Here is a 26,432-nt window from a genome sequence, read left to right on the forward strand (position 1 = left end):
TAAAAGGTGACATTATACCGCATCCACCGTGGCATTATCATAGCCCGCGCTGGCATCGGGGCCAGCCCCATGCATGCTGGGACCATTGGACATGCGCCCGACGATCTTATCCATTAGGTCCTCCGACGGCAAGAGGCCGTCGAAATGGTGTTGTTGCTGCGACTCGCGCGACACAGGTCCATGGTGCTCCGCCTGGTAAGGGAGGTGGTAGCTTCCGGCGCCGACGTCTCCGGGAATGGAAGTGGAGTGCGCACCCCATGAGCCCTGGCCGTGACTGAGATCATCAAGTGGCTGAGTGTTAGAGCCGAAGAATCCGTGTAGCACGCTGTTGCTGTCGTGCATGTTTACGCTGTGCTGCTGAGATGGCACGTAGTGCGATGCTTCGTGGCCCATTGTGTAGCCCATCCCTGGGTGGGAGAGCGGCAGGTCGTGCACGTTCAGCATGACTGGTGCTCCGCTGGAGCCGTGGAGGCTTGTGGATGGGATGCTATCGGGTGCAAGGCTGGTGGAGAAAGAGTCCAGCCCGGAGGTGACGGCGGTTTTGTCATTGAGTCCGTCTTCGGCTTTGCTGATGGATGTCATGAAGTCGAGGTGGCCGGAAGGATTAAATAGATTAGCCACGTTGTCGTGGGGTGATTGGTACATAGGCCATTGCGAGTGGGATTGGCTCGGGTGGTGGATGAGGTCATGGGGCTGAGGGGCCTGGTATACACCCTGGTGGGATGGTTTGTTGAGCAGGATGGAATCCAGAGAGGAGGGGGAAGATCGACCCCGGAGGCTGGGCGCGGGCTGTTGGTTGTAGTCCGGTCCGGCGCCGGAATTAGTCGTCTCCAAGTAGTTGTGCCAACTTCGCCGGGCCGGGTTTGTCGGAACTTCCAGGCCAGAATAGCCATGCGCTTGCTCTCATCGCCGTGATGGCCTTGGTATTGGTTGGAAAGCCGGCGAGAGCTGGGCGTGGCACGGAGCTCCTGTACTGCAGACAAGGAGCGGAAGAAGTGACGGGTATGGTCGTCAGCGTCGCGAGCGGCCTGAGGGTTTCCTGAGTCCTCGGCCATGCGCTTCTCTTGAGTCAACTGAGTGAACAGCTTAGCCCACCAGGATGATTCAAAAAGAGGCTTGACCTTGGTGGACTGGGTTTTGGGTAGGTCGTGGTAAGTCTCTAGGAGCTTCTGGCTATCTTCATAGATATGCGTGCTGCAAGTCCAGTTGTCCATCTGGCTGACTCCCAACACATCACCAGCACTAGGGTGACCGAAGTCAAGGTCGAGCTGGATTCCAAGGCGTGATCCCGCAGGAGGGAAGTCGGTCATTAGCTCAAGATTCACTTCTAACAAGATAATATCGCAATCCAGGGGATTGTGCATGTCATCCACCATGGAAGCCAGTTGAGGGAAAGAGGACCGCCACCCGTTCACATGCTCGAGAGGCATGGGAGGTGCAACTGGGTGGTGCAGATCACCCTGCAGACGAGTGTATGCATGCAATGCCTTGTCGATGCGATTGGCCTGCTGAGGAGCGCTGACCCACATGTCGAAGCTGAAGCCATGAATGGTGCTAGCAGCAGCCTCCTGCATATTGGAGCCAAGGGTATAGTGTGGCGGCGGGAGATCTCCAGCATATGGTTGCATGGATCTCATATGGTCATGGTATGACGGGTGTGTGTGGCTGCCGTAGTGGCTGGAGGCCGAAGGGTGCTCCACTCCAGTTCTCCATTTGGGAGCTGGTGCTGAGCCATGCACACTCGATGATCGTTCTGGTGATGCCTCACGGACAAGTCGCTCCCCTGACATACTGTATTAGTAAAAACAAGGTGTAGAAATCCTTCATATTTGATAACTCACAATCGGGATCACCCTTCAGGAAAGAGTCGAGGACCTGCAGATGGCTTGACACCTGCTTGCGAGTCCTCCGCTTGCCGGTCAATTTGAAGATGTACTCGGCAATCAGCTCGTTACGGCCATACGACTTGCCCCGTTCGGACCACTTTCTCCGACCCATGGGAGGGTTTGCTTCGAGGGCTGGAATCAGTTGTTAGCTTCTGCCCAATGCATCGCTATAGTGGTATAAACTTACCTTGCTGGAAAGCGTCCTCCAACTCATCAGACCACACAGGCTCTCCGTCCTTCCCAGTGTCACGACGAGGGCGAGCACGGTATTCCAAGTACTTCTGGGACTTGAGGTAACTGCTCCGTGCCCGGCGAGACTGAGAGTTGGGTCCAATCGAGTGAAGTCTGCGAAGCTTCCGTTGATGGAGTTTAGCCGCTACATGCTGTTGATGCAACCCGGACGCCGACAAGGGTTGAGCAGGATGAGGAGCATGAGGATACTTGAAGCCAAGTTGATGTAGCTGATCCTCACGAGCAGAGATATCAGCATGAGTTAACTGATCCGAATAAGACTGGACATTCCCAGTGGTATTCTGAAGAGCTCGATCAGAATGAGCTCCAACAGGATCCAGTGACGGCTGGTTCTGAGTGACAAGGCACTCGGGTTGCCAGTCAGTAGCCATGGGGAGGGAACCAAGGACGGGCTTCTCGAAAAGAATGACAGATTCCGATAAGGAGGGGACTGAGAGGCACCGTCAAATGCTTACTGCCTGGCAAAGAACGCAGCTCAGTCACAAACAACGAACCAAGAACGCAAGATGTCAAGAGAATGTAAGTACCTGGGAAAGAGAATGTGAGAGCGAGCAAGATGGAGTTTATAGGGAACCATAACTCCCCTTTGGAGAGGGGTTCTGTAGCCCCAGTAGCAACATTTTCCGCCAGGTCTGCTTTGCCTGGCCTACGTCCCTCGAACGCCTTGTCCATACTCCTGGGCAGGTCCCGGTCCTGGCCTGCGCACATCCAGGCCGTGTGGAGAGCAGAGGACCAAAGGACGACGGTAAGCCGACCTTGCCGCAGCAAATCAGGAGTCAAGACAGGGCTCGATATGAAGGAAGTTGTTCAGGATGCAAGGGATGCTCAGCAACACGAACCAGTGATGAGTGGGTCGGAGATTTTGTTCAGCACGAAGTGACCTTCAAAATCCATCGCTCGGACCAGCATCAACAAAAAACCACAATAATCAGTGGTAATTATCGCGCCGCAGGAATGTTGATGGTCCAACGACATCGTCTTCTCGCACGGGACGTGGAATGCTCCATCACCGCCAGACATACCACCGGAATGCAGGCTTGGCTGATCTCTGTTGATGATAGTCCTGCGTACCATCAAAAGAATAAACTAAACTAGGTAGAATGACCCTGCAATCCAAAGCAAATTAGTTGAAGTTGTGGGGTAAAAAAGAAAGGTGTTGCACTGTAAGGTAAAGTAGGGTTACAGTTACGCCTGGATCAAGAGGGCACGAGACGCACGAGGACGGGACTGCAGGGTAATTGACAGCCGCAAAGAACGTGTTCAAAAGTATTCGGGGTATCTTTTTATTGCCATATTGTAGCTATGGTAGTATGCAAGTAATCGTACACGGTACATTAATCCACCTTTTCCCTGCAAGGGATGTTAACGAGCCAATCCATGGCCGTGTCCTTGTCAAAGGGAGAAGGGACGAGGGCTTCACTCTTCCTCCTGCCCTCCTACAGTGAATTTCTTGCGCCCGGCGCCAGAAGTAAGCTGTTGGAGTTTGACACGGTCCATCTGCTCTCCTACCTTCTTCTCTAGGCGCGCGAGCTCCTCCTCGGGATCGACGGCCTCCTCGTTCACAAACTCCAAAACCAATCGTCTCCCCAGGAGATGAGTGTTTTTCAACGCGTCCATGGCATTTTCCGCTTCGCGAGCGCTTACAAAGTCTGCAAAACCGAAACCACGAGCAGTGTGATCGAACTTCTGAGGAACCCGCACAGACCGAAGTTGTCCGTAGGCCCCAAAGAGCGATCGGATGTCCTTCTTCGTGGCCTGGAACGGCAAGTTCTTGATGATGATCTTGGTTCTCCGCGCCGCAACCTTCTTCGCGGTATCTTCGCGTCTCCGCTCCTCGGCGGCATCCTTGCCCTTGTGGGATGCGCGAATGAGAAGCTCGTGTTGATCCAACTTGTAGCCGTTCATAGCTGAAAGAGCAGCCTGGGCTTGACCCTTAGTTTTGAAATCCGCAAAGGCGAATCCCATGCTGAGGGTCTGTCCTGGTCGCTTGGGATCGGGTTTGGTCTTGATGCGACCGGTGATAAAGCCATCCAGAGATCGGAACACTTCCAAGAACTTCTCATTGGTGGTTGAGAAGTTGAGGTTCTTTACGAAGAGAGTTGTGGTTGCTACGCTGTCATCAGGCTCATCTGCGGCAAATGTGTCTGCAGTTGAGAATCCTTGATCCTTGCCCCGAGTCTCTGGAGCAAGTGTGGGTGGAGCTGCTGAACCATCGAACAAATTCTTCGGCGCCTTCTCCAGGAACAAGATGGAATCACCCATCTTGCGGTATGCCATGCCCTTGAAAGCCTTTTGGGCTTCGTCAGGTTGCGCAAACTGCACGATAGCAATAGTACCACTCGGTGGCATCAAGAGTCGGATGATCTTGCCATACGGGTCGAACAGAGTCCTGAGCTCCGCCGATGTGACACCATATGAGAAGTTCTTGACCAAAATAGCCGTATTCCCACGTTCACGCTCCTTGAAAGCATCAATATTTACCCCATTTGAGGCAAAGTAGGCTTTCGTTTCTTGAATCACATGCGTTTCAGCATGTGCTTGCTTAACGGCGGCTTCTGAAGAGGTGGGATCAAGCAGTTCAGATTTGGAGACTCCGAGCCTTCCGGCTACTGATGACATCACAGCATCGGCCTGTAACAAAAATTAGTCTCCATGTTTTCATTCATTGTAAAAGGCAAACTCACGTTCATGTATAGGGAGTTCCAGCTGAACGAGGACCCAGATGCGTTTTGTTTCCGCTTGATCTCCCTTTGCTTTTTGAGAGGAAGCTTTGACAATTCGTACTCGTCAATCTTGTATGTCTTCTTCGCCGAAGCAGGTAAGATATGGAGCAGACGACCCTGGAAATGCTTTCCATCAAGGGTCTGATAAGCATCAATGGCGGCATCGGCATGGGAGTATTGCACATAAGCAAAGCCTTTGCTGGTTGTGGAGCGGGTGTCAAAAGCAATATGAATCTATATCCAATTAGTACTCAAGGTCATTGAATATAATGTGTGAATGTGCAAAAATGGGTTGAGTTGGCTCTTTCAGATAGTCAAGAAGCATCTACTAAAATATCTTGTCCTTGTAACATCATTTGCAATTTGCATCGGATGTCCCTATCGGGAAAATCATCATACGAGCACTCGTGGCAAGCAGGCTGAAAGCCAGCTTGCCGGTGGGTGGGGAAAGTGGGGCAAGGTTGAAAAAGCAAAAAGGAAGAAAGTACTAACCTCTTCAATCTTTCCGAAGCGTTCAAAAATCGGTTGGAGATCCGATTCTGTTGTGTCGTATGCAAGATTTCTGAGGAACAAACGCGCGGAGTTCCGAATAAGATCAATATTCGGATCTTCCGGCGTTGCCTCGGTGATGCTGTCAACGTCAGTCGTGTTGGGCGCAATTTTCTCAATGGCCGCAGTGCGCGATTCCTCGTCGCGCTGCGGCGACTCATCACCAGAGGAAGGTGGTGAAACGGCTTTGGTCGGCGCAGTAGTCGGTGCGGCGACCTTGTGTTGATCAAACTCATCTTGCTCTTCCTCATCTAGAAGGCCCAACAGACGACTCGTCTTTGACCGTAGCCAATCTGCATCAGACACAGGTCCAGTTTCCACTTCAGGCTCCACAGAGTTGTCCTGTTCTGGTGTTTCTTGAGCCTTCTCTTCCTGACTCTTGTCAATCACCATGGGCTCAGGCTGCTCAGGCTCTGCTACCGTGGAAGGTTTTTCTGTCTTCGCCTTTTTCGGGTGTGAAGGCAACTCCTGAATATCCTCTTCTTCCTGCGCAGGTTGGTTAATAACAGGAACAGTGTCCGCAGACGGCTTGATCATCTCATCATCATTGGCCCATGTCCGAGTTTTTGATGATGATCCCATAAGAGAAAGGTACTCTTGTAGCTTAGGGTCCTGTGATTTGTTCTCGCCCTCCCTCTTGCGCTTGAGGTTGTTATCCAACGATGCATCATTATCATTCGTGGTATCACGTCTTCGTGTGGGGTGAGCATCTTCAGCGTCATTTGAATCAATCTGCAATAATACGGGTCAGTCTCAAGACCACCTTAATTGGTCAGCGTGCACAGGCGAGAGGGGAGTGGCTGAAGCAAAAGAGCTGGGAATTGACATACCGGACGAGCGATGTCTACAGCGATCTTTGACATCTTCATGTATGTCTTGTTGAAGTGCTTCACAGCTTGCTGGGCTGCTTCATGACTTTTGAAGCCGACGAACCCCATCCTACGTTTAGGTAGGACATGAGCATCGGTGACTTGGAAGCGAGTTGCAAAATGTTTCTTAAGCTGATCATTGGAGCATGTTGGTGGAAGACCACCCACGAACACTCTTGTGCTCTCCATTTTGGGATTTTGTGGTGAGTGTGAAGACTCGAAGTTTCTTTGGGAAAAACTTTTTTTTCTTCTTTCATAGTGCCGCGGGCGGTCTGGTGGGCAGGCGGTGTAGCTTGTCTACCGGCAATAAAGTTACCTTGGCTGCTTCACGTTATCTCGAGGATGCGCTACCGAGTCTCTTTTCTATCGCATCACCGAAACCCCCCTTCGAATTTTTTTGATACAGCAATTACTAACAATGGCGCTCCCCCCAGCCGAGAAGAAGGAGCCTATGGAGGGTAAGTTTGTCCTTCGTGAGTCCAGTGATTAAGTGCTAAATGCTCCGTGCAGCGCAGATTAAGTCTGTGGATATGGTAAGGACACTCATACCAAACAACGATAGTCAATTGATTCTGACACATTTTCTAGACCGAGGATATGCAGCAGGAGGCCATTGCCCTTGGTATGAAACATCGAGAGCGCCCTGGATAAACAAGGCTAACCTACCCCTCAGCCATTGAGGCCACGGAGAAGTTCAGAGTTGAAAAGGTATGCGCATTCCTCAACTACTGATACGAATATGATACTAACTATTTATAGGATATTGCCCAGTACATCAAGAAAGAGGTACGCCACTTCTACCCCGCCCCGATCGCATTTCTAACTCCATACATCAGTTCGACTCCCGCAAGGGCGCTACCTGGCACTGCGTGGTTGGTCGTAACTTTGGAAGCTTTGTTACCCATGGTTTGTGGATACTGGAACCCTTGTCTTCCTGACCAGACACTAATATTGTGCTCAACAGAGACCAAGCACTTCATCTACTTCTACCTCGGACACTGCGCAATTCTGCTCTTCAAGACCCAGTAAATGCGATTGATATGTCTAGGCTCGACGTGCTACACTGATGGGGAGGTGATGTCCGGAGAAATGCGTTTTCAAGCGACTCTTTTGTCTTCTAATATTTTGTCTATGGGGCTGTTATCCTATGGTGAACAGCCATTAGTGAATTAAGCGCATCTGCCCAAAATACGTAAAACAACCAAAAAAGCATTGCCAGTTTAGGGTCTCGGTAAAAGCTCCATACAGTTCACTAAGGGTACATGTATAATCGATGACAGTCTACGGGTCCCTGCTGGAATCGATGATCACATGTGCTTTTTTATACAGGGGGCGCTTGGCCAATCACACGCCACTATACATGGCATCACGTGCTGATTGCCAAGCCACAGCGCCACACCCCCAATGCCGCTGCCTTCGTCTTTGATCGACTTTCAATTCCGCAAATAGCTCTCAGCTCTCTGTTGATTCTCTTTAGTAGTTGTGTACCAACCTTTCCACATCTCTCAACTACCATGGCTTTTTGTATCACGTTTGGAACGCATGGTATGTCGTCTTGTTTTGATCCACGATCCAGAAACCAGAGTGGACCCCGTCCCTGAAGTTATGTCGAGTGACGGGTATCCATCCGTGTTGTCGACGCTGCGGATATACCCAATCGGATTGAACAAACTAACAATAAATACAGAGTTCTCCTCTCAGCTCGAGGGCTATGAGCACGTTCGCGCATACTGTTACAACTGTAAGTTCTGACGTCAGTGGTCTATTGACCCTGTTGTGGATGGTTTATTGATTCTCCGCATTTAGGCCAACATTGGAATGGTCACTGCATCACCCGATGGTATGTTTCTGCCCCGGAGTACCTGACCAGAATTTTGAACTTGACTAATACTTCTTGAAGGCCTTTTTTCACCATCTGCTTCATTGTAAGTTCATGCTCGCCTGAACATCGTCTTGAGAAAGAGCTCAAGATATCTAACTTTTACTTCGCTACAGCCATTGATTCCCCTTGCTATTCACAAGTACAAGGTAAGTACACTTTAATTAATCACGTCTTGACTCTGTTGTTAACGTACTATATAGGAGGTCCAATGTTACACATGCCGTTACACCCAAGACCTACGGTAGGCTCTACCCAGAAATAATCAAATCCTATCAGTCTGGTGGGATATACCGATATACTAATAATTGCATCAGTGACCGGCCTGACATCACGCCCGATACACGGCCTCCGGCAGGTATGCAATATGGCATCCAGCCCCCTCCCGGGCAGGCCCCAGGAGGCTGGCAGCAACAACCTCCTCTGCAGCAGCCGCCTCAAGCACAGGGTGGACTTGGATACAAATGAGTTTTCAAAGATGTTCGGATACCACTAGCATGAAGACGCAGCAATTGTTGCCGGGGTGTGAGGCAGAAAGAGGGTTTAACAGGAGACGCATGTTGCAGCTTAATATCGCGAATTTGCCCTTTGGCGTTGGGTAACTTTGTATTTTGTTTTTCTTTGCTTCAAATCTCGAAATTTTCATTTGGTTAGCATAGCATGTTTTGTTCCTCACAATGAATATACATGGTTGTTACAGAATGCTAGCTTGCTACCACAGACTATCTACCATGATCGGAACACATAATAATAAAGCGGATGAATTTCAATTTCAAATAAACTAGCAAGTAGGGGTATAAGTAGCCGTAAACAAGATATTAAACCAAAACCAAGGCGCGAATAAAGCACCCGTAAAGGTATCACCAACAAGAACCTCAAACCTCCCTCTCCAAGGCCTGCTTATCCTTTTCCCCAAGCGTCTCCGTCGGTGTCGCAACCCCAGAAGGCGTAGCCACATCATCAGCCCCAGCCTTCGTCCCACGATAAACCTTAGGCTTCTTCCCCACAAGATCAAGCGACATCATCCGCACAACACGAACAATACTCGCCCGTCCCTCATACAACGGGAACACCACAACACCAAACAGGGTAACGAACAACCAAATAATTCCAACAACAACCCACCCCGTGAAGAATTTCTTGCTGAACACATACGACGACCCGTACATCGGGATCGGCCAGAGAATAAGGAATGCAAATGCCATAAAGACTGTCAGCGTGCGCGCGTAGAGTGCCGAGCGGTTGAGCTGGCGTGTTTCTTCTTCGCTCTCATCTTCTGTGGGACCCATCTCGCCGGGAACGAGTTCGAGGTCAATGTGGGCGGCGGCGGCGACTTCTGTGTCGTCGACTTTGCGGATTGCGCGCATGGATTCGTAGTCATAGTTTTGTGGGCCGAAGATGTAGGTGAAGAGTGGGACGAAGACGACTGGGCTGAGAAGGGCGGCGACGTTGCCAGCGAGCATGGGGTAACTGGAGCGATTTGTTAGGTTTCGGTTTGTAGTATGGATGTTGGGAGCGGAGTGCTTACTTGGAGCCAGTGCTGTCGACGGTTAGGATTCCGTATTGCTTCTTTGCGGTCACTAGCCAGGCAATAAGAGAGACTGCCAAACCGAGGGGAGGGGATAAGGCTGCTGCGATACGGTTCTGGCCCTTCCAGAGGAGGGTCATGGCGCCTGGGAAGACGGCGGAAGAGATGATCACGCCCATCAGCAGGTAAAGATATCCCATGCCGATGCCGGCGTAGTAGAGACCCGTCGCAAAGCCCGCCATGATGATCGAGTAGACGATGCAAGACATGTGCGAAATCCAGACAAGTCTCTTGCCCTTGGCGCTTGGGTTGATATAGGCGGCGTAGATATCGTAGGTGAAGATCGAAGAAACGGCGATCAGCTGCGCCGAGAACGCGGATGTCACAGCCATAAAGATCATCAGTGTTGTGGCGACGGCGCCGCTATAGCCGAGCAGCTTGACAGCTGCGAAGGGGAGTACTAGTCCGGCAGTGACGTCGTCGGAGCTCATGCGTTGCGAGCCCTCTAGTGCCAGCGCAGAGAGGCCCATTGTGCTTGCGCACAGCCAGGGAATTGCGAACCAGCAGATGCCGCCAATCACGTATCCCGGGAATGCATGGACGGGGCTGGCGGCGATGGCCTTGTTGTAGTAGCCGTTGTCTAAGAAGACTGTGCCGAAGTTTCCAACTAGGTTGATGATCCAGAAGATGCCACCCTCCTTAGAGCGCATAGTTAGATAGCTGCCTTCTGCGTTACCCTCAACAGGGTGACGCTGGGAGGCTGCAACTAGCGCGTCATACACCTTTGATGGAGATCCTAGCTCGGCGTTTGTGGCATAGGCGGAGAAGGCGAAGAGGAAGATGACGACCAGGATTACCACGGTATGCAGGTAATCCGTGATAAAAGTAGCCTTGATACCACCGAAGAGAGTGTATAGTACCACGCCAATCGGGAGCAGGAAGCAAGCTGCCGCAGTGGGCACTCCAGTCAAGGATGTCATCACGGCCGATCCGCCGGTGAGCAGCATCGCAGTAACCAGAATGTTGGTCATCAAGCAGAAGACTATAAACACAATGTGCACAAGTGTTCCATAGCGAGCGCGGATGACTTCCAAGAAAGTGTGCGCGTTCGGCGCACGGCGTTTCAGCTCGATAGCTAGTGTTGCGAATAGGAGAATCTGGACAGTGGCACCTATTGATACACATCATGTCAGATATAGAGCTTTTCGGATAGTTCTTATATAGCCAGAACTAACCTGATGCATAGAAAAATGGACCCGAGACGCCGTATTTGTATGCGACTGCAGATGACTGGAGAAGTGTTGCAGCCCATGTCCAACTACTGACAACGGCGGCGGCAACCAGTCCTGATTTGACAGACCGGCCTGCTGTTGAGAACATCTCGGACGTTTGGACTTCATTCTGATAGCTGTATGGAAGTATTTTGTCAGCTTATGTGACTGATATCGATTGAGGTATAGAGACTCACCGTTTCAAAGCCCAGGTAATAAAGATCATCAGCAGGGCAAAGGCAAAGCCTAGTCCCAGGATGATTCCATATCCAAAGCTCTGCGACAAAGGTGCCGTGAAGATAACCCCGTCGGACGACATGTCGTAGACTTGAGTAACCAGGGACTCAAAAGGGTTTATAACCGGCAACAGAGGGATAAATGTAAAAGATGTTGGCAATGTGCCTCAAATTGGGAATCAGGGACTAATTCTCCAATTGATATAGAAAGTAATATTTAGCTTTCCAATATTGACTTGGCATATGGGATATCAGACGCGGAAGATAGCAACCTCATATAGGGCCGGAGGTACAGTATCAGATGCATGGTACGGACCCCAGCTCCGAATTCGCAGCACCTGGGGCACAGCATGATGATCCTTGATCTGAGCTTAGATAGGGATTCTCCATTTTGATTGCCAGATAAGGGCGACATACTCTCGTAATGCCATGGCGCGCAAGGCAGGGGTGTGGACCGTCTAGGTACGCCACTAGAATTAGAGAACCAACATCCCAATGGAGCACAACGCGGAGATTTCAAAAAGTCACTCTGATGTGAAGCAAGAGAAAAGGTTTCAACCGAGGGTATACGCATTGTCAGTCATTGGTTGGTGCTGGCTGTTATCAGTTACTCTTTAGGGTGCTGTGGGTGGGTGATTGTGATTGGCTGGAGGAGGTGTAAGATAAGACTTTACGAGTCGGCAAACTCGCGCTGGACACTAGACGTTTGAAATTTACCAGTGAGATTAACGTTGTCAATGGATTTGCCGATGTAGGTGGGAATATCGGAGTGTCCCGGTTCCAACGAATCTCTAGGGCTGATCAAGATATTCTTGGCAGAGTGAAGGTTACTCATTCGCATTACTCCGTATATTATTTTGAGATCCACTATCTCCCCACGTTCACTTCAAATTCTATTGAACAATACTCCGTATATTACCTAGATTAATCGGACAGTTCCACTTATGTTTTGCCTTGACCAAAGCGTCCGTGAATCAAGCCCGTTATCACATCCATCACCCTCCCGACCTTGGGAGGTCTGTAGGCTGCTTATCCTCGTAGATTGTGACACCAAGCTATAAATTTATTAAATGCACGCTTTTTATAATAATTGTTAAACTGTAAGAACTGAAAAATATACATATCTGTCTCTTTTTGGAGGATTTGTGTTTCCGTTCCACGTCCTTGAGCGCCTGGTATATATATGTAGGGTGTGAAGCTACCCACGAGGAATACCATTTGTATCCGATGAATTATAAGTATAAGAAGAAGGACTAGAATAGAGCTATATATATATTTATATCCTCCATAGTACAAGTTATATCCAACCTATGACATCGACAAAAAACCACTACACATATATGAAGAAAGTGGTGACCATATTCCAGCTCCACTCCGGAGTATATTGTAGCTTAATTCGAGATGACCCAAGGTACCCACTCGATATGCATTAGCCCCTAAAAGATATGTTTGTTATTGATTCTCAAACAAACCTAAATAGTCCGGGAGGCATGGGCTTGGCTCTCCCTTCGCAGGTCTTCCACTCGACAGCTACATTTGCTGCAACCATATCCCCACTAGAGTCTACAACTCGCTTTTGTATTCCAGACGGTTGAGCCCTACTCCGTACATAGTGGGAGGAAAGGGTATGATTTATCATGAAAAAGGTTAACGTAAGGGGTAGTTGTGCATTGACCACGGTTTTGTGGGTTGTTGGACTCCATAGATGAGTGCCTGATCTCTCACACCTCCGTTTGCATTTCTTTGTTAACTATCCCTATAAAAACCCAATGTTCCTCAGAATCTAAGCTCATCCCTGTCTTCTTCCCTCAACTTTATTTATACCCTTTGCTATAGAGTGTTATATCTCCATTCACCATCATTCTTAGCCACGACTTTCTTGCTTCAAATCACGTCACTTTCCTTGAATGGTCAAGTTATTGTGGGATATTCATTTTCTGGGACGCCCACTACGATACACAAAAAATGCCCATCCAAATGACCCAGCTAGCAGACTTGTCATACTAGCGGATATAGAACCTGGAGATGGAAATGGTCGATTCCACCGTTTAGAACCCGAATCTGATATGGCTCCACTGAAAATGAATCCGATTGTGGGGAGGAAGTTGCTGTTGTGAAGTAAGCTGCAACTCAACACCAAGTTGCTGATGGCTCGACTAAGCCCCTTACGAAGCTCCTTGGTGCCACTGCCTTCCGTCGTTTTAGTGGGCAGCTAGCCCTGGAGGCTTACACATGGTTCCCAAGAGTAACAAGTGATAAACGACTTCACGACGACATCTCGATGCTGCAGCTAATGATAAAGACATTGAATGATTCAAAAAGACAATTCCTTTCAATTGCAAGGATTTCAGGAAGCCAAAAAGATTCCTTGGAAGCAGTCTATCTTGGGGAAAGCATGGCATTTTTCTCAACTAGAAAGCGTATGCTGCAGAGATCATGAAGGCAGGGTTGCAGTCAGCAACACCGGTTTCAGAACCTGTCTATGAAAGCTTTATACAAATCTGCTGACATCACGAGTTTGAGGAAAGATAAAGATGTACGAGGAGAATCGCAGAATAAAATAGCACAACAGACAATCTTTGGCATTATTAGAAGTCAGAAGCTGTACCAAAGACATCGGAAAGCTTGATCACTGCCCAGGTGGCAGCCAAATTAGCCAGGAGGCTTGCTTCCTTTCCAACAGAACTCTCTCCCTCCTGCCTTTGGTGCTACTACCTAGTCCCAAGAGAATACATATATGGATATAACCCCAGGCACAGAGTATTTAGCGGTTCAACGGCAATGGATTGGTAGCTCGGGCTTTCTCTCACGGAGACAACATAGAGACTTCGGCTGAGTGTATGTTCGAGCCGTATGCGGAGTACTAGGGAACAGAGAGGTTGTGCTAGGTGCATTATCTCCCGCATTGGACGGAAAAGAGAGCCTATTCGCCATTCCATGTACTCAGAATCACTCGAAATCCAAGCATGTAGGTTGGGTAGAACCGACCAGATGCTTGGTAGGCTAAGAAGTTACTAGAAAAGCAAATTCAATGCCAGAAACATATTCAATCAAGTCTTTATATTGTACAGACAAACGTCCGGATATAACAAACACCACCATGTTTCAGTCCAAACTGCCACAGCCACAGCACATTCCAGCGCATGATATCGCCAGGAAACGAGCCAATGGACAGAACACAGACAAGTCAAGACGGATACACGAATAGGCTAGTTCTATCTAGAATGACCTATACAGCAGATAGGTCGATGAGTAACTCTTTTGCAACGCAAATGAAAACACCACACACATCAAAATGAAAACGGAAACGGAAACGGAATCACGCCAGTTGTTTCAGAAGGGTTGATTTGGTTCCAGCGCCACCAACGAGAAATGGCCCAAGGGTCACGGGGTATAGGAGTGGGTAAGTGAGGCGGTAGAAGGAGAGGAAGATTCGAGGTCGGGGAGCGCAGTCAACGCCCTGTTTAGACAGATAGTACACAACAATCTAACGGGATATCAACTGCGCAATTGAAGCTGATCAAGGGCTTAAGCAGAGAACTTGCGGGTGATCTTGGCGATGACTAGAGAGAATAAAGCAATTAGCAACCAATCCAACCACAACTCCAAACATCTATCTCGTCTCCAGTAATGAGTTCTTACCGTGCAGACCAACAACCGAGAAAATGAATCCCAGACTCAGGACCAGGACAACAACGGGGTCGACGCGCAGACCGGGGCTCTCGTCGGTGTACAGCTTGAGCATGGTTCCGGACGAGCCACCGGCGCCGGCGGAGCGGGTGGAGCTGGGACGGGCATTGCGAAGGGTCTCCTTGTGGTCGGCGGTGGCACGGCGGCGCATGGCAGCACGAGGACCGCCGGGGGTCGAGGGAGAGGAGGGACGGCCGACGGAGGTGCCGGTGGCTGCGGCGGCACCGGACTTTGAGTCAGGGCCGGACTCGGCGCCTGAGGCCAGGGGAGATGCTGGGCGGGGGGAGGCCTGGTGGTGCATTGTGTTAGTTGTGAGATTGAGGGATTGACTGGAGGGTTCGCAATGGGTTATTGCGTTGGTGGTGGATGGGGGTAAGCTGGCTTGATCGTCGGATGGTGGTTGATGGGGTTCGGGTCTGGTGTAGATGGACTTACCATTGTGATTAATTGAATGTGGGAGAGTGTAAAGGGGAAAAAATGTATTAAAAGAAAGATGGAATTGCAGTTCAAGAAGAAAGGGAAGGAGGAGCTTGAGAGGGTCTGAAAGGAGGTTTGCGGAGTTGAGGCCACGATCGCGGTTTCTTGGGTAATACCGTATTTGATCTGTCAACCCCGGCAGTTGGGGGCGATTTTGTTGATAATTACTGGTATTTACAATACAAAAAGATCCACCAATCAGAACGACTCGGCGCACATTGCTGCAATAGCACATCATCTACGAGACCTTCGTTAGCGAGTGAACAATTTGGCCTCAGTATAAGTCTATGAATATGTTACGATTTTTGACATGCAGACATGGCAGTGAATAGCAAGGCTCATTTTTCAATACCACCACTACTACTCTACGAAGTATGACACAGATGGAATCAATTCGATTAATATAGCAGCTACTTAAATACTATCCACGTGTCTAGTCCATTGAATTAATAAGAAAGACTAGCTCAAATTCATCGGAAAAAGCATTGATAGCTGTCGTAAGACATGGAGAACACCTCCGGGAATCAAATCATCCAGATAACGCCGTCGGTGCACTCGTGCAGGGGGGGTATGGGGTATGGATATAAACATGTAAAGGAAACCAAAGAAAGTAGAGTCACAGGAATTTTTTGACAGCTCGGAGCCAGAAAGAATGGGAGATGGTGGGCAGAGCAGATTCGACGGAGGTATCACACTGAGCCGAAAGCCCAGAAGCAAGAAAGCAAAATGCACAAAGATCAGGCTAAATTTCAAGGTGTCCACACAGACACGAAGTTCACAGATTAAAAGAAAGACACGACGCTCCAAAATTCAACGCCCCGGGAAATTACATATAGAAACATGTCGCAACCGGGTGATCAGTCGATCATCATCCGTGATGGTACTTGGGTAAGGTTCGAAGAGAGCTCGGTTGTCTTTTCTGCTTCCTTGTTCTTCTTTTTGTTGATGTGGGGCTTCAAACCGCGGTTGAAGTTGTGGACGCACAGGCAGGCGTTGATGATGGTGATCACAATCAAAACGATCGTGATGATGGCGAAGAAGGTCATCGATGGTCGGGCGGGTAGGTATTTGAAGTAAGTCAGCGGGGACCACATTCGGAACAGCTTGAAGCAGAAGTATCCCATCGCGGCGAATAAGAGGAGCTGGTAAAATAGTTAGAAGCTAAATCGACATTGCTGGCGTTGTTGACTTACAATGATGATGATCATGCCAACCATGGTTTCTCGTCGCACAAACCAGGCGCCACAGACCAGAATGATAATGGTCACAGGGATGGCAGCCACGGTAAGCGCAAATTCAGTGTCCATGGCGGTCGAGGAGACCAAGACAAGGAACTGGACAGTGAAGCCCAGGAAGAAGAAGAAATCGAATTTCAAGAGAGCGATATAAATCTGATTCGCGACCGGTTAGTTGTGTTGCTGATGATGGGGAGGTCGAACGAAACACAAACCTGGTAGGTAAGATAGCGACGCTTCATTTGCAGATCAGCACTGATATGCTTATAGATTGTCCATGCAAACTCGTCATAGAGCTTATAGGCGACAAAAGTCATCAATAATGTCCCCAATGCCACAATGCATGGAATGATGATCAGGAACGGCTCGGATTGAGCCCAGACAACCGGACTGATCATGTGCATCAAGGCTAAGGTGGAGACCGCCTCTCGAATTTGTTTCACTTGAACAGCGCCGTAAATCAGGAGGCCAACATTGCAGATACACAGTCCGATGACCTGAATCGTATTCTTCATGCGCAGAGCATCATATACCAGCACAAGTTCGTAGAGGAAACCGAAACCGTAGAGGGCGAGGAAAGTAGGGATAGTTTTCGAAGCGGGACTGTTGTTTGGGAGTTCTTGCATTTGGAAATTCGCGAAGATGTAACTAGAAAAACAGGGATGTTAATGTTGATTTCCGACGATCGCTTTGGCGGAGTTTCATACCTTTCAAGGCTGAGTGTTACGACTGTTTGGACGAGTGTGACGATCGCGAAGGACCACGTCCAATGTGTATTTGGGAGATACATCCTGGGGGTATGGGTCGCAGGAGTGACGTTAGAGTATCCCTCTCGTGCGCGGAACCCTCCTGCACCTCGTCGAAAGGCGGGATCGAAAGCCCCCCCCAAGAGAGAGGCGCGCGACCCGTGTGAAGGAATCTTGCCGAGAGGCTCCGTGGTGGAGCTCAAGTCAACGGAATGGTGAGGGAAAGACACGGTGACGGTGTGACCACCTGACGGTGGCTTTTCGCTTTATAAGACCGGTGGGAAATAGGCCCGACACGGAAAGAAAGGGCAGATTGAAACACCCGGAGGCTCGTGTGCTTCTGTGGCTTGGCAATTTAGTTGGCCTAAGCCGGGATTCGTCAGGAGACGTGATTAGACGCAGGGAAGCCTCAACAGGGGCATGCGACTGTCAGGCAAACTGCTCGAACCGGTTGAGTCGAATTAAAGATAGACGATGATTTCTCGTTTATTCCGTAGGTTGTTGTTGTTTTTTTTTATCCCGCGGTGTTCCGAACAGTCAGGTGGGGGAGGTAGAGGGAATGTGTTATGGCAGCGACCGTACAGTCCTGTCAATGCAACCCCTTGGAAAAAAAAAGAGGGAGTGAATAAGGAACGAGTGACAGAAAAGAAAAGTTGAGGAGGGAAAAAAAGGCCAGAGGATTCGAGACGGGAGAGAAAGTAGGGGCACATCTGGGGTTCAACCAGAGTTGTCCACATACCATGGGGCGGGTCACACATATTACGCAGTATGCAGGCTCCTACGATGTACGGCGGAGTACACATACGGAAAACATACCCCATAACAGTACTAGACAAGTTGGGACTGCTTACTACAAAGATTCTAGACGCACAGAGTCCCTGGAAAGTAGTTTCTCCAGCGACCCGAAGCCACACTATTTCTATATTTCAACGCCTTTTTCTCCTGAATCGCCCTGAATCGGCAGTGGAGTGGATCCATCGACCTGCGACAGGTACCAAACTTTAGTCGAGTCCAGACCTCTCTGTTATTTTCTTCTTTTCCAACATTCAAGTTGCTTTTGTGTGTCTTACGTACGGAGTATATAATCTTCTGGTTCGTCTAATTGATGAAGAGAGAACCCTTTTGTTGTTGAACTGATTCAACGCCTTGGGCTGTCCACGACACTCGGGCGGGCGCCCGCCGGGGCTGCCCACTGGTGGTGCCCACCCTGCGCAGGTGCCTAGCCCTGGAGGTGGTCCATTTAGCTTACTTAATCGTGTTAGTAGTGGGTTAGCCCTCCAGGGCTGGAGGTAAATTAATGCCAATCTGATCCCAGGGCAACTTAACTTGCGACACCTGTTAATTAGTCCAAGCCACATTGAGTCCATCCCCAGGCTGTGAAACATGTTGTAATAATATATGCGGAGCTGGAATGCGACCGTACCAATGTGGCTGAGACAGACTAGAGTGGCTGAGACCCGTGGACGGTTTAAAGGTTGTCCGAGCCATGGCCCCTGACCAAGTCATCCTTGGTTCATGCAGGTGTGTTTACAGCTGTACCTCGGTACTGAAATATAATTACATCATCCCCGTTTGGTCTTATTTTCATCTCCAAGGCCCTATTTTGGTCTATTCATCACCTCATCTTTACTCTCAGCCTAAAATGCCAAACCCAAGTGCTTTCGCATCTAAGACCCGGATCTTTGAAGCACCGCATCCGCCGGGATCGGCCCTAATGTGCAAATGATACCTTACGCCAAAAAGGTCCACTTTCATCCTGTTACAGCCAGCCAAAGGTTCCATCATTGTTCAAAATACTCAATTTCAGACCAGAGAACCTGTGTAAAGTCCGATAAATTATGTGTTAATCGACGCCGACAAATCACCAGCCCAATCGAAACATCCATACCGACCCGCGTCGATAACCATAGTCTAAAACATGATCATCTCCAATACCAACTCCAGAATTGCCCGACAACATCCATGGACATGAGTGTTTCCGACCTGGGTAGGGTACCGGTAGTATCTAGAAGAGAAACTAGTCAGCCCAATCACAAAGAGCCTTTGGAAGTGAGACATTTGATCGGCATCCGGCGTCGGATCCGATCAACAGAAAGGCCGCTGGAGCAGGGTATCTCGGCAAAGACAAGCCCGACAATGAAACTGATGAATGCCGGGTCTTGATTTTCTACTATTGAGGTCTTGTGTGCTAAGAATTCTATGATCATGATGGAGCATATCCAACTCGCCAAACTGACCTTGTCTTTCTAGGGCAGCAGCCCGTTTGCAATGTGTCTCGGGATAGCTACGAAGATCGTCACTATCTATAAACCAGATTTAGGAAGCCATTTACCATAGAAAAACCAGCTCACAACTAGCTTATATGCCTAAGCATAATACGTACCAACAACGTCTAGAAAAGTCAACCCTAGCTATAGCTTCTCCCTTAACCACACTGTTAGGCTAGTATTGTAACCGAACACACCGTCGATTGATTACTATATTATCATCATCCATGCAGCTTTTAACGACCAATGGAAAATACATTTGAATTTTTTCGTGGCTTGATCTTGGCTTCGGCTGCGGCCGTGGAATTTGTGTCCGAGAGGTTGTTTGACAACGTACATGGCAAGTTGTGCAGTGGATGAATCTTTGGATGAGTTACAGACATCCAACATCTAAAGTGATCGGTGATGCCCTAACTATCTTATTTCTTGCGTTCAACTTCCCTACTTACCCGGTCTGTTGTAGAAATAATCTCTATCTTCCCTGTGCCATGCATATTAGAGATGAACGCCAAGCGGGATCGAGACAGTGCTGAGTAGCGAGTAAACTGACATCCATTAGGAACAAATTTTTTTTCCTAGGGACCCTGTCATCTCCTCAGATTTCCCTTTTTGGTTTAAAGTCTAAAAGGTTATCGCAATCCAAACCCAGTCGCCTGTTCTCCTTCCCCCGCACTCCGATAGCGATGATATCGGCAAATCCTAACCGTTTGAGCATAGACTATCGAAATCTCCAAGTTTGTGTCTATTATCTAATGGAAATTGGAGAGATCCTTCAATCAGATCTATGGTATAAATAAGCGTAGAATTGCATGTTCGCCGTTCTTTAAGCGCAACCTTTCATCGTTCAGGAACTCGCTAATACGACAACAATATGCTGTCTCTGTGGGTTGGAGCTATCTTCCTTTGCGGGTATACTGTCATCCGCGGATTCATTTCGCCCTTGTCTACGATTCCAGGTCCGTGGTATACTCGATTTACAAGTTTGTGGATTAAATACCAGGAGTTTACTGCAAATCGACGAGAATCAATCCACCGTTTGCATAAGATCTATGGTCCTGTCGTCCGACTGGGCCCCAATGAAGTATCGTTCACCAGCCTGGATGCGATTAAAGAGATCTATGCTTCGGGGGAAGTGGGTATGACAAGACCGAGTACTATGATCTGTTCAGGCAGTTCAAGATCAAGTAAGCCGTTGCACCAGAAAAATAGCTTGCAGCTACTAATACAGATTTTAGGACGATGTTTTCTACCTTATTGAAAGACGAGGTACTTACTCCTAATAGAAATAAAATATTTGAATGCTAATATCCACCAGCACAGCAAAAGGAAACGCATCTTTGCCGACAGATACGCCATGACCAATATCATGAAAGAAAAACCCATGGCTGTTATACACGAACGGGCCATGACGTTTGTATCTAAGTGTGCCGAGGCTGGACAAAAGAGTGTGGATGTTTACGTGAGTTGTCTAAAACATTACAGCATCCAATATGAGAAACGCTAACCTTCCCAGTCCTTGCTTCACTGCTATGCCCTGGACTGCGTTACTCATTTCATGTTCAGCCCCGGCGGCCTCAGATCTCTGAACGTAACCGAAGACTTTGAAATCATGCACGAACTGACCTACCACCAAAGTCTCCAAAGTTCGCACTGCCCGCTTTCCATGTTCCAATGATAAATACTAAAAAGGGCAAACAGAAAACCTCCTGGAGTACTACCTCCCTTCATTAGCGCCCTATTTCCCAAAATTCCTCCACGCCCGCAGCGCCCCAAAAGCAAACCAATACGTGGTAGACATGGCCGCCCGACTCGAGCTCGACGGCCACTCCCTAATGGAAAAGCTCAAACGCAAAGAATCAAACCTGGAACTAATGCAAGCCGCTGCAGAATGCAAAGACCACATGGCCGCCGGCATCGACACAACAGGCGATGGTCTGTGTTTCTTAATGTGGGAGCTCTCACAGCCCCAGAACCTCTGTTTCCAGCACAGACTTTACGAAGAGCTCACCGCTGCGCCGGCTAATACACCCTTGGATAGTTATGTGTATCTCGACGCTGTCATTAAAGAGGCGCTGCGGTGTGCGCCGCCGATTCCGATGTCACTGCCTCGCTATGTACCTGCTGGTGGAAGGGAGATCGATGGGTTCCTTGTTCCGGAGCATACTATTGTTAGCTGCCAGCCTTATTCGGTGCATCGGATGAATGAGAGTGTCTTCCCTGAGCCTGATCGGTTCAATCCGGATCGGTGGCTTGTTGAGGAGGGGACTGCTGAGCGGAATCGGCTTTTCTTTTCATTTGCTACGGGTGGAAGGGGGTGTACGGGGAAAAAGTGAGTGGTTTCATCCTTCGTTCTGTGGTTTACGGGTGCTGATTGGTGATACTGTGTAGTCTTGCGCTTGTTGAGATGAAAATGCTGCTTCGGGAGGTGTATTCTCGTTATCGGACGATGGTGGCTTCAGATATGACTGCTTCAATGAAGCTGGATGATCAAATCATCTCTTCGAGGCCCAAGGGGCAGAGCTGTAAGCTGGTCTTTACGGCTATAGAGTGATATGGCTGTTTCGAAAATTTGCTATAAATTCAGAATGAAATGTGATAATCCATCGGACTTTGACAATAATTCCCAATATAATAACCAATGATAATTATTTGCAACGATAATGTCCGAGAGGAGAATAGGGGGATCTCAAGCCGATGCGGGGAGTGAGGGGAAGATAACCAGGTGGCTCTGCCAACTGCTTTGATAGGACAACCCTTCTCTTCAACATTCCCAATTCGGTTCTCTCACATACCTACGGGTAGTTCAGTACAGCTCATCTAATCGATTTCCCTAGCTTGAGGAGAACCGGCTACCACCTAGTCTATTCACACACAAACACTCGCTCCCCTAGCAATCCAACCACCATCCACCGAAATCATACTGCACCAAAATCCAACAATATGGCCATTATCAAACCCGACCAATCCAGATGTCGCTTCTCCAAGCGAATCTCGTTCCGATGGCTCACAACGCCCGCCGAGGAAACAACCGATACAATCGTGATGTCCGTGAAGGACTGGTACGTTGATCTGCGGATCGAAACGGCCACAGGCAAAATAGACTGGGCCATTGCTGGAGAGAGGATTGTGGAGAGCCAGGAGCCTTGTAAGTCACCTATATCTTAACTTGGAAATGCTGCATTGCATTCAGCGAAACAAATACGAACGTCCCCTAACCAACTCAATAGTGCGTGTGACCTTCTCTCATGAGCTTGACTCTCACAATGCATTTGAGACTATTGATTGTGGGACCTTTGTCCCCCTGCCGAACGGAGATGATCTCGAGATGGGATCTATGCCTCGTCATGATCTCCCTGGTGCACCCGACAAGGAGTATGAGGAGGTGTGGCGGGAGTTGCCATTTAGAGAGGGCCCCGAGGGGCCTGAAAAAGGTCTTTCGTGGATTCTAGAGTCCGATGATGGAGATCTCGACAGTGGAGAAGGCGAGGTGACTGTTACGAAGACTTTTATCGGTCGCATCTGGGGAACGTATTTGGCACTGCGCCAGACGCAGATTCACACGCGACAGAAGACTCCATCTGGTGACCTGGTTGTTAAGAAGTCTGGTGCTGATGTTAGTGCCAGAAGGGAAGAATGGGAATCGGGGTGGAAGGAGAAGTATTTGGTTGGCGAAGCTGCAGGTTCTTTGCCATCGATGGCGGTTGGGTTTGATGGGGAGGGAGTGGGAGCTTGGAGAATACCGGGGGAGAAGGTACAAGTTCAAGGAAAGACGTATATCGTTCGAGCTTTTGAGGAAATTTAGTAGCACCAGGGCTTTTTTTATCTATTACAACCGGCATTTGCATACATGTATTCAAGCACAGTTCTCGTGATATCGGATGATTATCATTGGACCTTTCATCTTCAATGGGTTTCACCATCTCGCTATTTGACAACGGATTTGATGAAAAGCACCAGACTGCTCTCAACATCCGGCCTTGTAACTACATCTGGATATGCAAGGTATGCACCAGGCGCCGAGCAGAGCGTTCGAGGCCTAACCTGAAAGTGTACACTAGAATTAGCTACGAATTGCCGAGAAGCAGCTTAGGCAATGCAAAAAGAAATCCTTGCATTCAATTTGACATAAAAATAAGCAGCACATGCAAATTCGTAGCACAACTAACCCAACTCAAAACCGTCTGCCCTATACCTTCCCAAACGGGCCAAGCGCACAGATGACTCATCACACGTGACAGCAATATAAAACCGTCCAACCGATCTCCACGCCCAATTTTCCTTCCTCAAGCGCCATCCCCACCAATGCTGCGTTTCTTTGCTACACACGGCGAGCCTCACAGCCCGTCCTCGCAGCTCTGGGTTCCGCCCAGAGCCGCGATACCCCTTGCAAATGAGAAATTCGGAGGAATCTTCAAACCACAACCCGCGCCGTCGTTCGTTCTCGCGCGTCGGCGCCGGTCCTGCCCGCGAGGGCCTGGTGTGATCCTAGAAGTGATCCTAGATCACTTCTTAGCCACACTTGCACTTGACATCAGAAACATCGGGCGGATGGGGCTTGCCCCGAACCCCTTGGGAGAGTCGGTGCGAAGATTGTGTGTGATGACACTTTAGTGCAATACGCAGCATACCTTGCTCTGTCTTCTTCGGAAGGCGGATGGTATCATTCGATTCCGATCATTCTGGTGGGGATGGCGCTTCCTCTTTTTTTCTCCGGTCAGTTCTTGTTTCCTCCCCTCGTTTTTTTTTTATTGGGGGTGCCTGGGAAGAGTTTTTTTGGCGACCTTGCTGATTAGTGGGGTTGTGGACCTTCCTTGCGAGGTTCCTTAGGATCCTTTACCTGCGGGCTCGTTGGGTTTCGGTCGCCGGGGTTGGCGTTGGGTTTGTGGGGGTTTTATTCTTATTCAGAGTGGTGGACGCAATAAAATACATCTACTCATGAAATATATCTTTCTGCTAGCCGAATGGCCTGTGCAATATCTTAAGAATGATCTTTTACTCGTAGCGATGGTGGAAATCCTTGTCTAGGTGAAGAATGCATGTTTTTTGGAAAAATCTGCGAGGTCGAAACCTCGACCGCTGAATGTGTAAATTATCGTGAACATCTTGTTAAAACCCCTGTTGTCAGGGATGTAGTGAAAGAACCTTTCCCTCCAAGTTCTCTCCATTATCATCGAGCTTCATTTTTAGCATTGCCCATATCCCCTCGAACCACTGGTTGGTTCGTTTACTCTTCGTCACCGATCTGTGTGTAAACCCCATGTTAGCTCGGTTTCCAATGATGTCGACCTCGGAAAAATCGAGAACTTACCTTAGGAGCGAGGTAGAACCGCAGGTGGCCACTTCCCAGACCGTACTCGACAAGCAGCGGCACTTCCTGGGAGAGGTGCAGCACGACAGATGAGGACAGGTTAGAGGCCTTGCAGAAGTTGACGAGGTACTTGAGGGAGAAGGTCAGGGCGACGGGTTCGGAGAGGTTGATCACGACGTTCTGGTCGGGCTTGTCGACGTTGGTGTGCTGGCGGATGGTGACGGATCCGTTACCGATATCACCCTGGCAGGAGAACTTGACACCCTCCTTGCTGGCCTCAATCACAACTAGGAAAAAAGTTAGCACGACCGGACTTCGGACTGCGGACTTGTGTCTGCCATTCGGCCTTGGGTATTGCTTCGAAAGCAAAGTTACTTACCAGACTCAGACAGCGCGTTGAGATCTCTGCAGATGCGCTGGAACTCAGAAGAAGGCATCTCAACGGTAGCGGCGTACTCAGTCTCAGGGATGGCCAGGTGCTCCTGGTCAATATCCATGAGCTTGATGTCATACTCGCTCAGTCGGTCTGTCTCCGCACTCTCGAACATGAGGTTGACGGCATCGGGCGAGTCCTCGGCCTTGAGGGTAAGGATGTCTTCATTCTGGGCGGCGCGGAGGACCTTGGTCAGGGAGAGCAGGTTGATGCCGAGAGCAATGTTACGGTCGCAGCGGTAGGGAGAGAAACCCTCGGCACGGAGCAGCATGGAAACCAGGGCAACGTGGGAGTTGTCCATAGCCTGGAGGGCGATTCCGGAGTCATTGCAATCGAAGTTGCAGTCCTGGACAAGATCCTTGATAGCGTCGACGACCTACACACAACAGTGTTAGTAATTTGTCCTTTGCTGAATTGGATGAGTGGTATAGATCACATACGCGCTTCAGAAGGCTTGCCTGTTCCAATCGTGCTTCCAACACTAGAGAGTGGGTTAATTGGCCGGTTCTTCGCACACAACAATCTTTTCGATTTGGGGGTTGGCTGACTTACTCTTGGTTGTGTGTGTATGTGTGTGTTTAAACTGGGTTGTAAGGAAATAGGAGGAGAGAGAGTGTCTTTTAGAAGTGAAGAAGGTGGTAGAGAGACGAGGATAGTGAATTGGGTATGTATTTGAAGGAAGATGAAAGAGGCAGCAGTAGAATATAAGGATCGCGTTCGGGGTGGGGAAGACGCGGGTCGCGTTTGGCGATATGTCCCTTTCGGGTTAAGTTGGATACCTCAGGCGGTAAGGCAACAAGGCCTCCTTCACACACATCCCCGTAAGGGTTTGCCGATATAATGATCAACAATTACTAGTAGGATGGATCTTGGAACGATGATTCATTGGCAGAAGAGCCAGCTGTAATGTACAAGTTGGAAAAAAACAACAAATTGAGGTTGATCCCCACACTCCACGGAGATGAATGAAAGAGCCACCATTCAAAACCACTTAAAGACAGACGAACAGATAATAATGGCACAAAAGAAATAAGAAATAAGTAAAGTATCAAGAAGCAAGAAGCAATAGCCCTCGAACAAAAC

General features: G+C 49.1%; 12 protein-coding genes across 12 annotated transcripts; 6 read left to right on the forward strand and 6 right to left on the reverse strand.

Annotated features, from left to right (window-relative positions):
* Positions 1-12: 12 nt before the first annotated feature.
* On the reverse strand, positions 13-2,509 carry abaA (transcription factor AbaA; the record flags this gene model as incomplete). The annotated part of the gene is made up of 4 exons (XM_057285430.1): positions 13-714; positions 771-1,783; positions 1,842-2,018; positions 2,074-2,509. 4 exons carry the CDS (start codon positions 2,507-2,509, stop codon positions 13-15), a joined length of 2,328 nt encoding a protein of 775 aa, XP_057131696.1.
* Positions 2,510-2,543: 34 nt separating this feature from the next.
* Positions 2,544-3,233, forward strand: N7471_012712 (uncharacterized protein; the record flags this gene model as incomplete). Its single annotated transcript, XM_057285431.1, has 2 exons — positions 2,544-2,657; positions 2,769-3,233. The coding sequence occupies 2 exons, from the start codon at positions 2,544-2,546 to the stop codon at positions 3,231-3,233; spliced, it is 579 nt and encodes a 192-aa protein (XP_057131697.1).
* Positions 3,234-3,554: 321 nt separating this feature from the next.
* On the reverse strand, positions 3,555-6,468 carry mrd1 (RNA-binding ribosome biosynthesis protein MRD1; the record flags this gene model as incomplete). Its single annotated transcript, XM_057285432.1, has 4 exons — positions 3,555-4,769; positions 4,823-5,095; positions 5,354-6,142; positions 6,241-6,468. 4 exons carry the CDS (start codon positions 6,466-6,468, stop codon positions 3,555-3,557), a joined length of 2,505 nt encoding a protein of 834 aa, XP_057131698.1.
* A 229-nt stretch (positions 6,469-6,697) lies between these two features.
* N7471_012714 (dynein light chain DYN2) lies at positions 6,698-7,308 on the forward strand (the record flags this gene model as incomplete). Its single annotated transcript, XM_057285433.1, has 7 exons — positions 6,698-6,737; positions 6,790-6,812; positions 6,868-6,901; positions 6,953-6,987; positions 7,039-7,065; positions 7,116-7,185; positions 7,244-7,308. The coding sequence occupies 7 exons, from the start codon at positions 6,698-6,700 to the stop codon at positions 7,306-7,308; spliced, it is 294 nt and encodes a 97-aa protein (XP_057131699.1).
* A 102-nt stretch (positions 7,309-7,410) lies between these two features.
* On the forward strand, positions 7,411-8,860 carry N7471_012715 (rhodopsin family protein; the record flags this gene model as incomplete). Its single annotated transcript, XM_057285434.1, has 7 exons — positions 7,411-7,429; positions 7,609-7,824; positions 7,967-8,020; positions 8,086-8,119; positions 8,180-8,311; positions 8,362-8,402; positions 8,476-8,860. The coding sequence occupies 7 exons, from the start codon at positions 7,411-7,413 to the stop codon at positions 8,652-8,654; spliced, it is 675 nt and encodes a 224-aa protein (XP_057131700.1). The 3' UTR covers positions 8,655-8,860.
* Positions 8,861-9,033: 173 nt separating this feature from the next.
* Positions 9,034-11,276, reverse strand: N7471_012716 (sodium:solute symporter family protein; the record flags this gene model as incomplete). The annotated part of the gene is made up of 4 exons (XM_057285435.1): positions 9,034-9,628; positions 9,687-10,857; positions 10,922-11,094; positions 11,155-11,276. 4 exons carry the CDS (start codon positions 11,274-11,276, stop codon positions 9,034-9,036), a joined length of 2,061 nt encoding a protein of 686 aa, XP_057131701.1.
* A 3,445-nt stretch (positions 11,277-14,721) lies between these two features.
* On the reverse strand, positions 14,722-15,184 carry N7471_012717 (SEC61-beta family protein; the record flags this gene model as incomplete). Its single annotated transcript, XM_057285436.1, has 2 exons — positions 14,722-14,756; positions 14,836-15,184. 2 exons carry the CDS (start codon positions 15,182-15,184, stop codon positions 14,722-14,724), a joined length of 384 nt encoding a protein of 127 aa, XP_057131702.1.
* A 1,033-nt stretch (positions 15,185-16,217) lies between these two features.
* Positions 16,218-17,385, reverse strand: N7471_012718 (uncharacterized protein; the record flags this gene model as incomplete). Its single annotated transcript, XM_057285437.1, has 4 exons — positions 16,218-16,502; positions 16,554-16,751; positions 16,811-17,243; positions 17,303-17,385. 4 exons carry the CDS (start codon positions 17,383-17,385, stop codon positions 16,218-16,220), a joined length of 999 nt encoding a protein of 332 aa, XP_057131703.1.
* A 3,462-nt stretch (positions 17,386-20,847) lies between these two features.
* On the forward strand, positions 20,848-22,159 carry N7471_012719 (Cytochrome P450; the record flags this gene model as incomplete). The annotated part of the gene is made up of 5 exons (XM_057285438.1): positions 20,848-20,874; positions 20,924-21,067; positions 21,122-21,251; positions 21,307-21,937; positions 21,997-22,159. The coding sequence occupies 5 exons, from the start codon at positions 20,848-20,850 to the stop codon at positions 22,157-22,159; spliced, it is 1,095 nt and encodes a 364-aa protein (XP_057131704.1).
* A 389-nt stretch (positions 22,160-22,548) lies between these two features.
* On the forward strand, positions 22,549-23,410 carry N7471_012720 (uncharacterized protein; the record flags this gene model as incomplete). The annotated part of the gene is made up of 2 exons (XM_057285439.1): positions 22,549-22,753; positions 22,836-23,410. 2 exons carry the CDS (start codon positions 22,549-22,551, stop codon positions 23,408-23,410), a joined length of 780 nt encoding a protein of 259 aa, XP_057131705.1.
* A 500-nt stretch (positions 23,411-23,910) lies between these two features.
* N7471_012721 (uncharacterized protein) lies at positions 23,911-24,219 on the forward strand (the record flags this gene model as incomplete). The annotated part of the gene is made up of 1 exon (XM_057285440.1): positions 23,911-24,219. One exon carries the CDS (start codon positions 23,911-23,913, stop codon positions 24,217-24,219), a length of 309 nt encoding a protein of 102 aa, XP_057131706.1.
* Positions 24,220-24,832: 613 nt separating this feature from the next.
* Positions 24,833-26,235, reverse strand: N7471_012722 (proliferating cell nuclear antigen; the record flags this gene model as incomplete). Its single annotated transcript, XM_057285441.1, has 5 exons — positions 24,833-24,850; positions 24,917-25,203; positions 25,296-25,725; positions 25,790-25,830; positions 26,205-26,235. The coding sequence occupies 5 exons, from the start codon at positions 26,233-26,235 to the stop codon at positions 24,833-24,835; spliced, it is 807 nt and encodes a 268-aa protein (XP_057131707.1).
* Positions 26,236-26,432: the final 197 nt, after the last annotated feature.

The sequence above is a fragment of the Penicillium samsonianum genome (assembly GCF_028829775.1).
Source record: "Penicillium samsonianum strain IBT 33392 chromosome Unknown utg000007l_segment0_segment0, whole genome shotgun sequence".
In the NCBI taxonomy this organism is placed as follows: Eukaryota; Fungi; Ascomycota; class Eurotiomycetes; order Eurotiales; family Aspergillaceae; genus Penicillium; species Penicillium samsonianum.